We start from the raw sequence: 11,786 nt of genomic DNA on the forward strand, positions 1-11,786 counted from the left end.
AACTCCTGTTGCTGCTCAGGTACTTTTACAAGATTTCTCTTTGTTTGGTGTGGGGGCTGACACTGGCAGATGGATTTGCAGGATCATGGGCTGGTGTTGGCAATGCAAATATCTGCTTGTTTTTTTAGCAATAGCCCACCTTTTTTCTGCCTTTCTTTAAATAAGCCGTAATAAAACATTAAATATTTTTAGGGAATTAGCGTCAAAACCAGATTCTACAATTGTGGCAGAAACCGTGTTCAAAATCAAAGTAGAAATCTTTCATAAGTTCATCATCAGCAAAACTTCTCCTTTTGTTAAATATTTCCATAAAGCAACGGCACGTGAAAAAAAAGTTTTAAGTAAACAATATATCTTATATCTTTTCAGCTGGTGGGAACAGAGGTAATTATCTATTTGGTCTCATTTGATACAAATCCTCCATTTATTTTAGCATGTGATGACGTTGATTTAGAATCCTCTTTTTCCTCTGTGTTCTCGACATCTGTCTTTGTTTTGACCCGGTGTCTTCTGTAAACACGGTAGCCTGGGAATTGGTATATATTCAGTATTAAATAAAGAAATTATAATAATTGCCTGAAAAATACACAGTAGTAACATGTAGCCATGCAACATTTTCGTTTCTTATATTGCTAAAACATTCCAACACCTCCAGACAGTTTCTTTAAAGCTATGTTTAATTATTTTATGTCAACAGCACTCATCACTGGAAAAGTATGTTTAGAAAATAACAAGGAAAACATTTTAAATTCTGCATTTGGTGATTGACTGCTTTGTGTTCCTGTTGTGTGCAGTGACTTTTAAAAGTATTGCCTGTGTCCCTTGGGAAGCCTTTTGGCTCTTGGCTGAGTCTGTGGGACTGACCCTTACTTCTACGTGAGTCCTGTTTGGCAGGAGCTGGGACAAAGTGGTTTGTCCATCCCCATGCCATTGCCTGCCAGAGAGGTGGGAGTCGGGGCTGCGCCTCGCAGGCTGTGGCCCTGGGGCAGTGCTCTGGTGTCGGATAAGATGGCTGGTTTGGGAGTAGGAGCTCAATAGTCGCAGCTGGTTTTAGGTGCGAGCAGCAGGGAGAAGGTCCCGACCCTCAGTAGGTTAGTTGTAGTAGCAGCAGTGCAACTTATGAGAGGTGTATGTGGGAGGCAAAAGGGATCTCCACCTCTAATGGAAGATACTTTTTCACATTAGTCATGAAGCTAATGCTTGTTCTCTCAACAGCTGGTAGGAGGGGGAGTTTGTGCATGCGTGTGGGGTCGGCCCTGCGGGGCAGCTGGAGCAATGGAAGAAGATGCATTTGCCTTTCTTCAGCCAAGGGTAATAACAATCCTGTGCTCAATGCATTCTCATGTGCCCAGTTGTAAGTGGTGGAGATCCCTTCCCTCGTGCTGAAAAAAAGGGGTCTTCCAAATCTTGAACTGAGCCTTGTATATTCCTAGTTATGTACAGGGCACAGCACAGTGGCGATGCTCAGTAATCATTTGGGTCATTATTTACTTAACTATTTTCCATTTGATTATTCTTATCCCTGCTTGTTTTCTCCATATCCATGAAAAATGAAACTGATAAAAATAATAACAATTATAATGCTGTAACAGAAAATATCTATACTTTACCTCCTAAAATTAGTAGCGCAAACAACAGCTGGAAAATGCTGTAGATGAGTGGGAAAGTAAACATCAGTTCAAGTTGTTCAGGAGTGAATGAGAGCTGTACTATAGTTGAACACAGCTGAGTGTTCTGCATGCCTGTTTCCAGAGACACTGTACGACATCTAAAGGGAATAATACAAAGACAATTGTGAAATAACAGCCTGTGGGTCCTTATGCTTTTTAGTAATCTGGATAAGCAAGAAACATACAGTAATGGATAACTAAGAAAATAGTATCCTTCAGCTCACATAGACAACAAAACACTCCACAAGTCATATGGCTGTTACCACCAGAACACACATAATTTATGGCAGTTTAGCAATGTAGAGGACTGTGATCCACCTTCAAGCCACGAATGTGGCATTCACTATCTCCCTCTCTTGTAATGATATTCTAAATTGTAGGCTGCTGCATCTTCATGAGAAATTTTACTGCAGTCCCAACCCACTTACAAGTCAGGTCTGTTTCACTCATTTGAAGTGTAGGACATGGGCACACAAGAGGAAGACGTATGAAAGATTGGAGGAAATAGTATAGTCAGAATCTGTAAATAAAAATGTGCACAAGAAAAATTTTACCTACACATAGTATCCCAGAAACAGGGTTGGGGAATGAGTGACTCTGTAGCGTAGCTAATGTTTAGGGAGCATTCTCAGCATTGATTAATCATTAAATAAAAACTTTTTTCACAGCTGCAAAAAGGCTACAGGTCTTTGTCAAAGAGAATTCCATACCTGTGCCAAGACAGACCCGCTACGCGGGCCAAAAGGAATCCTAGAAAATAGCCAGCTGCTGGAAATATGGTGCCAATGATCCATAATTTGGGTGAGATAGTCCAGGAGCCTTTGTAGAGTATTCCCCCAACCACAGCAATGAGCACGATGAGGATCGCTCCCACAATGGAACCAATCTGTGAGGGGGTAAGAGGAAGGACTGTGTGAGTAAGAGACCCCAACAAAATTTAATGGCATCAAACATAGTGTCAAACATGCCCGTGAGTACCTCTGAGTCACTGAAACATCTTGTTAAACATAAAACCTAAAGTTTATGGCAATGTAATTCACAACAGGCAGACAGATTAGATAGCTGACATTTTTCCCAAACAGGAGATGTACGAGGTACTTCAATGTGTGACTACAGGCATAGATCAAGGCACAACTATAATAGGTATCTATAACAGATACCTGTAAAACTAGTCTCTTGAAGCCTTGGCTATAATTGCACTTAGAACTGGAGATTAAAAATAATTTCACAGGTGTGACGTGAGCGAGGAATGGTGCATCTTAGAAACCTTAGAAAAATTTCCCCGGAGTTGTTGGGAAACTGACAGCCTAATAGCTAGTATAATGCACTTTTCCTCTCCACTTCTTGGGCAGTCACACTCTGGGGCTTAGTATAGCGTATGCTAACTAGACGCTAGATGGTTAGTGATAGGAAATTATTTGCCAAGCAGAGGAGTAAATCTTTAATTTGGCTGAAAATTTGTGTTTGAAAACTGTGAGCTCGTATAGCATTTCTACATAGACATAGTCACTGAGTTGATCTTATTTGCTGTGGTTGAATATACTGAGATCTTCACCACTGCTTGCCAAAAAATGTGATAACTCACTTCTCAATATCCAAGTGAAATGTCTGCCCTTACAGCATATGTTGCCAAGGATTTCACCGGCAGACTTCTGGGAGTTAGGAGAATCCATTCTCAACTAAAACGTGTATTCCCATTGAACTGGCTTCATCAGTCTTTCCCTGAAGCCTTTTTAAGAGCACTGAGTGAACAAGTACTTTTGTTTGACTGAGCTATTAACCACATGCACCTAGGAAGAAGAAGCATGGTCTGGCCATGACAAGCTCTTCTATTTCACCTGGCACACTGTCTTTGTGCTCTTATCTCCATTTCTCACTATATGGACCTTAATCTGATAGCTACGGTTCAATCTTCACGTGATGCTTCATCGTCCTACACAAAGCAAACTGTCAACGGACCCTGCTGTGGGTTGCTCACCCACTCGGTAAGAAAGAGGATAAAATGGTGTTTTGCTGAGAGAGCACGTAGAGTTTCTTTTCACATGACTTCAAGTCCATGCTTTTCCCTTAACTGATTAAACAGGAGTAGTGCAGTTGTGAAACCAGCACTCAGTAGTACCCAAGTTCATAAGTAAGCTGTGAGTGCATTTAAAAATACAACACAATAAGCTAACAGTCTAAGAAAATGAATTGACTTAAAAAGACCTTATTTATGTTCTGTGTTTCCTGAGGTGATAACAGAGGAAGGATAACAAAGTATAGATAGAATAACAAGTTGCCATATTAGTTTTCTTTAAGAAAATTTAGAAAATATATGTGTTAACTAAGAATGGTTAACAAAGGCCAAGGGTACTTAGCACATCTGACAATCACTTTAAACCTAAACCTAATGTTCAGAATGATTAATTTGCTGTTAACACTAAATGCGGCTAAGTTGTTGTTGTTGTTGTTATTATTATGATTATTATTTTGTTGAGAATAGTATTTGCCAAAACCCCCATATTTTTAATGCATCTGAAACTATCTTGCAAAGATAGTAGAATTTTGTGAATAGTTTTGTTAGATTTTTTTAACAGCTGGAACATTTTCAAAATTTTTTTAATTGACTTCACGCTCAAAATTGCCCCAGAAAATCAATAAACTGGTTTAAAAGTAGGAAGTTTTTTTTTGATCCAGAATGTTTTCATTTTTTGTTATTTTGCAGAGAAAAACTTCTTCCAGTTGACCTGAATGATTTTCCTTCCAATTTCAGTTTACATTATAAACTGAACTCAGTTACTAACACAGTTGTAGCCAAAGACAAAAGTAGGCTCTTTGGATAATGATGATTTCTAATAATGTATGCAACTCATGCATGTTTGTGCAGGGTGAAAGCAACACATTTCCGCAGCATCTCATTTGTTTTCTGCTGAAAACTTCCCGGCTTATGAAGTCAGATACTAATACTATGAATAGCAATGTGCTGCTTCAGTGGTGCCACTGATTCCATAATTTGTCCATAATTACTAATGCTTCAGCCTTATATATCCTACCTTAAGTATGATTTTTGCTTTACTAGGCCATCTGTAGTTAACATATATTCCAAATGAAACAGGAATTATGAGAGCTACCAGTGAAATTCCTGTAAAAAAGAAGAGAGAAGAGAAGTTAAGCCCACGTATCTTGCAGAAGTTCACGACAGGAGGACAGACACCGTGTAGAGCAGCTGGGGGCACGAAGCAAGCCTTCGGAGGGTGTTTCTGGTATGCGCACCCCAGAGCACGCATGCACGCTCTACCCACACCTGCCCTTTTGCTTTTCTATAGAGTCTGTTATCTTTGGCAGCCTGTTGAAGTAATTGCCATTCTGCTGAGCTACATGCTCGTTCACCTGCATCAGAAATTTGAGTGTGCTAATCATCACTATCCTGTGATGTGAGTAGCTATTTTAAATGTTCATTTTGTCTGCAGGTGTTTTGCTACTGTACCATATGAACAACCGGTTTAGAGCTTCTTTTGTTTTGGCCTCCCCGCCGCACTATTTATTTTGAAAGCACAAGCAATGCATGTGATTTTTTTCCTCAGGACAATGGGAAATGAAATTGAAGAATATGAAAGTGACTTTGCTGGCTTTTAAGATCAGCACAGCATGGGACTGCACTTGATAAGCACTAGGGCCACAGCTCTGCAAGGCACTGGAGCATGTATTTCTAAATACTTTGACTATTTTCAATTTGTAGCTGGATGAGATTTTTGACAGGAAGTGAAATGAAGCCACTCCTGGCGGTGTAGATTGCAGCTTTTCAAAGAGACTCAGCAGTTTTAATCACTTGCTTAATTATCCACATGTGCTTAAGTACTTTGTCAGATTATGGCCTCAGCACTTAGCACTTTGCAGGATTGTGCCTTAAAGCTGTTACAAACACTTTCATCCAGGGGAAGCAGCTATTCCTGTATGAATTATTCTATAGTCTTATCCCAGTACCACGCACGTCTCCAAACCATTTGGAAAGAAAAACATGCACAATCTCGTGATAAATATCTGTACAATATTTATAATGACTTCAAGTCTTTGTTCTACAGAGCTGTAGATGATGTGAAGTGATCTAAGTACCTAATTCCCATGGAAGTTATTGGTAAGTAGGAGGATGAATATTTTTTAAAAATCTGGGGTCATTTCTTCATGACTCTGCTGGATGATGGTATAAAGGTGGTTGTTACTAGTGGGGGGATAAAGGTGAGAATCAGAAGAGAATGCTGGTTCACTGGACTCACCAATACTGTCGTAGGGGAGTACAATTACGCTAGAATCAGTCCACATCTTGGTGTAAACAAAGAGGCAAAGTGGCATCATCCCCATTGCAAGCAGTGTGGAACAAGTTGTCATGCTGATGCTGCAAAGAAATTGGTTAGAGTGACAGTTCATCTCATGCTAGCCTATAATCTTTCTCATTTTCTTATTAAGACTTAACAACTTATGAAAGGTTGGGCAAGAAATGCTGCTGGCTACAGTCAATTTATCCTGTATATCAGGAAAAAAGCTAAAATGGAAGGAATGGCTTCTGCTGAAAAGGAACATAAAATATCAACATGTTCTGCAGCCACAGAACAATAACTTTAAGTGCAAATGAGGCAGTCAGAGAGGCGGCCATCAGGAAGGTCTGTTGGCAAGTCTGTCTGCTTGCTGCCTGTCCAGCTTCTGAGAGGGTGGCAAGCTGGACAAGGTCAGATGGTCATCAAATGGAGCTTGCCATTATACCAGCAGTTCTGAAGTGTTAAAATACCACTCCGAAGTCAACAGCATAAACCAGAAATATTTCATTGTCTGGGATATGTGATGTAATAAAATTCCCTTTTCTGGCTTGTTTTGCTCTAGGCCAAAGAGTAGGTGCTGAGAATTACCCAGTGAAGCTGAGCATAAGTATCATTACTTCCTTGGTTTTTGCAAAGGCATTTCTGTTTTAAAATATAAAGTCTTGAAACCATCAGACCTGATACACCTTGTACTAAAAGATGCATTCTGCTACAGGAATGAAAAAGGAGGAAAAAACAAGACAGCTAAAATAAGGAAGAAATTCTCAGAATCTGAGTAGAATAGATAAAATTATGCCTACAAATCACACTCCTCTGACATAAAAATAATGAGAGAGAGTTCTAGATAAGGGACTTTGGAAACTTCTTTATAAGTCTCACTTCTGATTTCTCTTTTGTGTCACTTGCCCTCAGGAAAGGGACTACTGACCCCATTCCCACAAACTGGGCAGATCCAGAGAAATCTAGAACAATTAATGCAGAAACCATAGGAATATCTGCATTAATTTTGGTTCCTGTCACTCTCTGCTTCAGAGTCATTGAACAGAACTTTGTAGGAGCCTCTGGCAAGAGAGTTCCTACACACAGAGAAAAAGGAACCAGGGGCTATAATTAAGGTCAGGTGAAGCCCCAAATGGGTAAAAGAGCTTATTTTTCCTACCTACATATTTCCTACATCTTCTTACTCTCCCTGCACCTACATCCTGCTCCAAAGTCTGCACGTTCTCTAACCCCAGTCCCTGTGCTTGCAGAAGCTCCTGGGGGAGCTGTGGAGGAGATGAGATGGTGTTTCAGAAGCAGTTGTTCTTGTGAACTATCAAGAGATGTCAAAACCAGATGTCCCTATGGGAAGCTTTAGAGGCTATCATCTGGGTCTGAATTACTAAGAAAGGTATAAAAACTCATACTTCACCTGTGAAGTGATTCTATGAGCAGCAGAAAATTAGTTTCTGCTCTAATTTGTGGTCTGTTTGCACTGGGATGTTTTGAAGTAGGACTATAGACAATGGCGATTGGTTGCTATGTATAAACGTAAAATATTATTAATTAAAATCAAACTTTGTCTGATATGATGGGCAGGCTTTCTATAATACTGTGCTGGCTCCAGAAACCAGCCAAGCTACTTACACTGTTATTCTCCTAAGAAGAACTGAAGATGCTTGCATTGCCATCTCTGCTGTACCTCCCATATCCTCTGGTCCCTGCATTATTGTCACAAAGGTACTGACCAAAAGCCTTTGACTTCTTAAGGTAAAGGTCTTTACCTGAAGAATAACCTTTTATAGGTATTTTCAATTTACCTGACCCTCTGCCAGCATCATGGGATATAAACCCTACTCGTATTTATAGCATCATCAATTCAGATTTTTACCATTGATTTCAGTGGCACAACTCTGAACATAAGAAGCTGAGAAAGCATAGTTTAGCTCAGTGTATTCTTCCAAGGAAAGATTAGGACAGAATTTCAGACTTGTGCTAGATATCTTTCCATCTGTGATTTCTTAGACCTGTATTTATTGAAATCGTCTTACAGTTCCTAATATCATAGGTCTTTCCTCCACTTCCTCCTTTCCTGAGGAAGTTGGTGATTAGCAGAGCTGACCTCATATATAATTCAAAAGCAGGTATTACATTAACACCTGTATGTGACAGAAAAGTTCACTATTTTCAAAGGATGGAAAAAATGTCTTATTAAAGCTACACATATTAACATTCTTAGTCTATTCACCCTTGCTCCACATCTTTCTTACTTCTATTATTTGTTCCATTTCTAGTTCAGACTGGCATATGATAAATTGGATGAACTCTCCAATTTATGTTACTCTGAGGGAAACAGAAATGATCCTGTTTATTTTAGAGCTAAGTAATCAGGACATAAAGATAAAAAGATGGCTCATTTTTAAGCTGTTAGAGTTAATGAACCCCCCATGGAATTTGCATCAAGAGTAGGGTTCACTTCTCCTGCGTGTTTGACATCCTAGACCATGCCAGGTGCCTTATATATCTGTTTCTGAGTTCAGAGCACCCTGTCACTGAGACCATCACACTTAGCCACAAAGGAGTTTTTTCATTGCACCCTGTATGCAGGGCTGCCTCAGTCAGTGGCTTGTAGCCTGTAAAACTTTCCCTCAGTTTGAGGACTTTGTGGAAGGTGCCAGGAGCAGATAGAATTACCACAAATGATTTTCATTTGTATTAGTTCCCAATGAGAAAATCTATGCCTTTCTATTCATTGTATAGAGCACAAAAAGAGGGAAAATATTTTTCCACAGGTGGTCTTTTTCAAGAAACATTACTTCAAGAACTATAGCATAGCCACTATTTTGTACACAGGATTCAGGTCCTAAAATCCTTTGTTATTTATTTTGTTTTACTGCCCAAGATCTTGCAAGAAACAAAACCAAAAATGTAGTTCTAACTTGAACAAAGATTTCATAATCCTTACTATTTTAGAGGTCTTCATCAACACTATTTTCTGCAGCATCTGAAGATTTAAAATAAAGACATTTTCTATTATACACAATTCTGTTGTGCTATTTTCCTCATGAATTCTCAATGAACTAAGGATATTTGTTATTCTGCTTATATTTACTACTAAACATCTTTACAAGAAGGAAGTTTCACCATGCATGGGCTAGGAAGGTAAGAAAAAATTTAGACAGTCCTTTTCAATATAAAGTTTACACTGTAGAAAGCCACATGAACTACTTAGAGAATGGCTGCTCTTACCTTAGGTCCATGTCTCCATCCACCCAGTAGGCGATGATATTGGAGGCTGTGCCCCCTGGACAGCATCCCATGATCAGCACCACAACAGCTTGAACAGGAAGCACGTTAAAGACCAGGGCCAGCAAGAAGCCTGTGAGAGGCATAATTCCAAACTGGCAAAGGAAACCCACAAAAATACCCCAGGGTCTTTTTATGTGGTCCCAGAATTTCCTAAGTTCCACATTGCAACCCATGGAGAACATCACTAAAGCCAGCATGATTGTTAGAACAGTACTTAAAATTATGCTCAAAGTTTCATTAAAATTATCTTCTGGTAACACACAAGAGGTGCCACTGCAAATAGTAGCATTTGCTGGACAAGCTGTGGAGTTTTCTGCCAAAGACCTAGCGTTAAATTGCTGGGAAAGAAGGTATGTCTGCATTTTGCAATACAGAACCGCTCAGTACATCCGAGGCAAACTTTCAAGCCTGTGTAAATGGTCGTTTGTCAGTGACTCCTTTTAAATGATCCAGGAAGCAATAAAGTGTAATAAATACTTGAACACTCTTACTGTGAATCATGCTGATTCATATAGTTATAAAAGTTGCACTTGCTCGGTACGGTGACAATTAATCATTTATTCATATGATAATGAGGAATCCCACATCAAGAGAATAGCTGTGTTAATATTTAAGGGTGTAAAGGAGGCTTGTGGTGTAGCTGAGCACACAAAATGAGAATCACAGGAGGAAGAGAAAGTTTAGACTTCATTCTTGGAATTTCTTGCATGCCTTTGGGAGAGCCGCTCATGCATGCACCGTCACTGGCATTGCAGGGGTCTGTGGGGTGAGCAACCGAGACACAAGAAACCACAAGTAGAGGTCCTGAGCTAGGATTTGAAGCTGCAACTCTTGCTAAGTGATGCAGCATTCACCATAACACACGGGCTCATTTGAATGTGGTGGGATCCTCATTTGGTCATATTTCTAGTACAACAGAAGTTATAACTGGTGTACAGTGATAACTCTACCACAGGACTGCATGCACGTTTGTGTCACTTTTGGCTCCTAAATGCAACTTAATCTTTCTGATTCCTTCTCAGCTTCCACATAATCCTGAAGACGATGAAGATCCCTGGCTGTAAAGTATGCTGTGATACAGTCTGCTAAAATGTTGCCTGTATTTTTGGCTTTGGCAGATGGAGAACCGCCGCTGCCCTGACATCTCCACATCCCTCCAGCCTGGGCACTGGGTGACCACCTGGTGGCTGCTCTTCTCTGCTTGTGTCTCGCATTGCTCCCGGCCATGTCCACCTCCACACTGAGCTCATCAGTCAGGGAAAAGAGGAGAAGGGAAGGAAGGGAGGGGGGGCAAGGAGCCATGGGCTGTGCTTATTTGGGTGGGTGGAGATTTACAGTCCCCCTGGCACCTTCTGCCAGGCGCAGCTGGTGCAATCAGGTTTCGCTCCAGCTTGGGCTGGAAACAGTGGGTGGTGAGAGGAGGAGTGTTGGGTGGCGAGGGCAGAAAAGGAAGGAGACGCGTTTTCTGAGGCAAACGTGGGAGTGGGGAGCAGGGCAGTGGAGCTGGCATGTCACTGTGGAGCCATGTACCCACCAAAAGCTGACTGCATCCCCTTCAGCGCGGCAACAAATTCAGCATCCACACCGGGGGCGAGGGTGCAGGTCACCATTTTTGCCTGGTGTGGCACGAAGGTTAGGAGATGGGTTTCTTGTGCCTGGCTTTGGTGTGGCTCTTGTTCTCTGTCATCCCCATGGGTCAAAAGGGATGAGAGGCTGAGGCAGGGCAGCTTCCCTGGGATCCCTTTCAGGTCTTAAAGCTCTAGGATGGGCACTAGGCATGCTGTATGGCGTGGCTAACAACTTTTGTTTTTTGTACGTGGGACCAGAGGAACTTTGGGGCATCCTCACTGTATTTGCCTCCTGCTGCATGTCCCTGTTCTCCCTTCCCTGCCTTGATTCACATCCTTCTCTCACGTGTGCTTTCCTGTGGAAAAACATCATATATCAGTCAGTGCTTAGATATCTTTACTGTGCTTATCGCCCTACTAGGTGGATGCAGTGCAAATATTCCTGCATTGGATATCAAAATAACTTTGTGGCACTGATATTCTGCAAGAGCAAAAGAAGGCACGAGAGCAGCCAGGTGAGTTCTTCAAGCCAAAACAACAGCAGCAACAGCAACAACAAGAAAACACTAGAAAGCTGGGATAATTTTGGCTATACGGCATACGTGAATCTCAGTCTCAAGTTTTCAAAAGCCTACCAAAGTCATTGGGTTTTTTGGTTGGTCAAAGGTTTACCCCTCAGGCTTCCTCCAAAATTAGGAATGTTTTCAAGGGAAGAATTTTGATGCTTCAAAACCTGTAACCCAAGCTTTGGGACAGAAGTAGTGTAGATCTTAGTGTAGATCTTAGACTAAAAGTGTAGATCTTAGACTAAAATCAAGTCCGAAACGTAAAGTGCAATTGATGCCCCCCAAACATCTTTAATTTTCAATACAGAAATATTTTTTACTAGGGTAACATGTTAAGCCATAATTATCTTCAGCTAGCAAGACTTCCACTGAAAGCCTCAGCATTTTGTGCCTAACCTCAGC

General features: G+C 40.8%; 1 protein-coding gene across 1 annotated transcript; it reads right to left on the bottom strand.

Moving 5' to 3' along the window:
- Positions 1-392: 392 nt before the first annotated feature.
- On the bottom strand, positions 393-9,612 carry SLC10A2 (solute carrier family 10 (sodium/bile acid cotransporter), member 2). Its single transcript, XM_009583668.1, has 6 exons — positions 9,191-9,612; positions 5,924-6,042; positions 4,703-4,791; positions 2,381-2,556; positions 1,611-1,768; positions 393-526 (listed from the first exon to the last, which is right to left on the bottom strand). Exons 1-6 carry the CDS (start codon positions 9,610-9,612, stop codon positions 393-395), a joined length of 1,098 nt encoding a protein of 365 aa, XP_009581963.1.
- Between the last annotated feature and the right edge of the window lie 2,174 nt (positions 9,613-11,786).

Source organism: Fulmarus glacialis, unplaced genomic scaffold (genome assembly GCF_000690835.1).
Source record: "Fulmarus glacialis isolate BGI_N327 unplaced genomic scaffold, ASM69083v1 scaffold9368, whole genome shotgun sequence".
Taxonomy (NCBI): Eukaryota; Metazoa; Chordata; class Aves; order Procellariiformes; family Procellariidae; genus Fulmarus; species Fulmarus glacialis.

What these genes read in the sequence shown, in the direction of transcription:
- SLC10A2 (XM_009583668.1), bottom strand. Translation starts at nt 9,612, where the DNA reads ATGCAGACATACCTTCTTTCCCAGCAATTTAACGCTAGGTCTTTGGCA. An exon ending in GATGGAGACATGGACCTAAG is followed by an intron (nt 6,043 to 9,190) that starts GTAAGAGCAGCC and finishes ATTTCTTTGCAG; the next exon opens with CATCAGCATGACAACTTGTT. An exon ending in TGCGCTACTAATTTTAGGAG is followed by an intron (nt 527 to 1,610) that starts GTAAAGTATAGA and finishes ACCAATTCCCAG; the next exon opens with GCTACCGTGTTTACAGAAGA.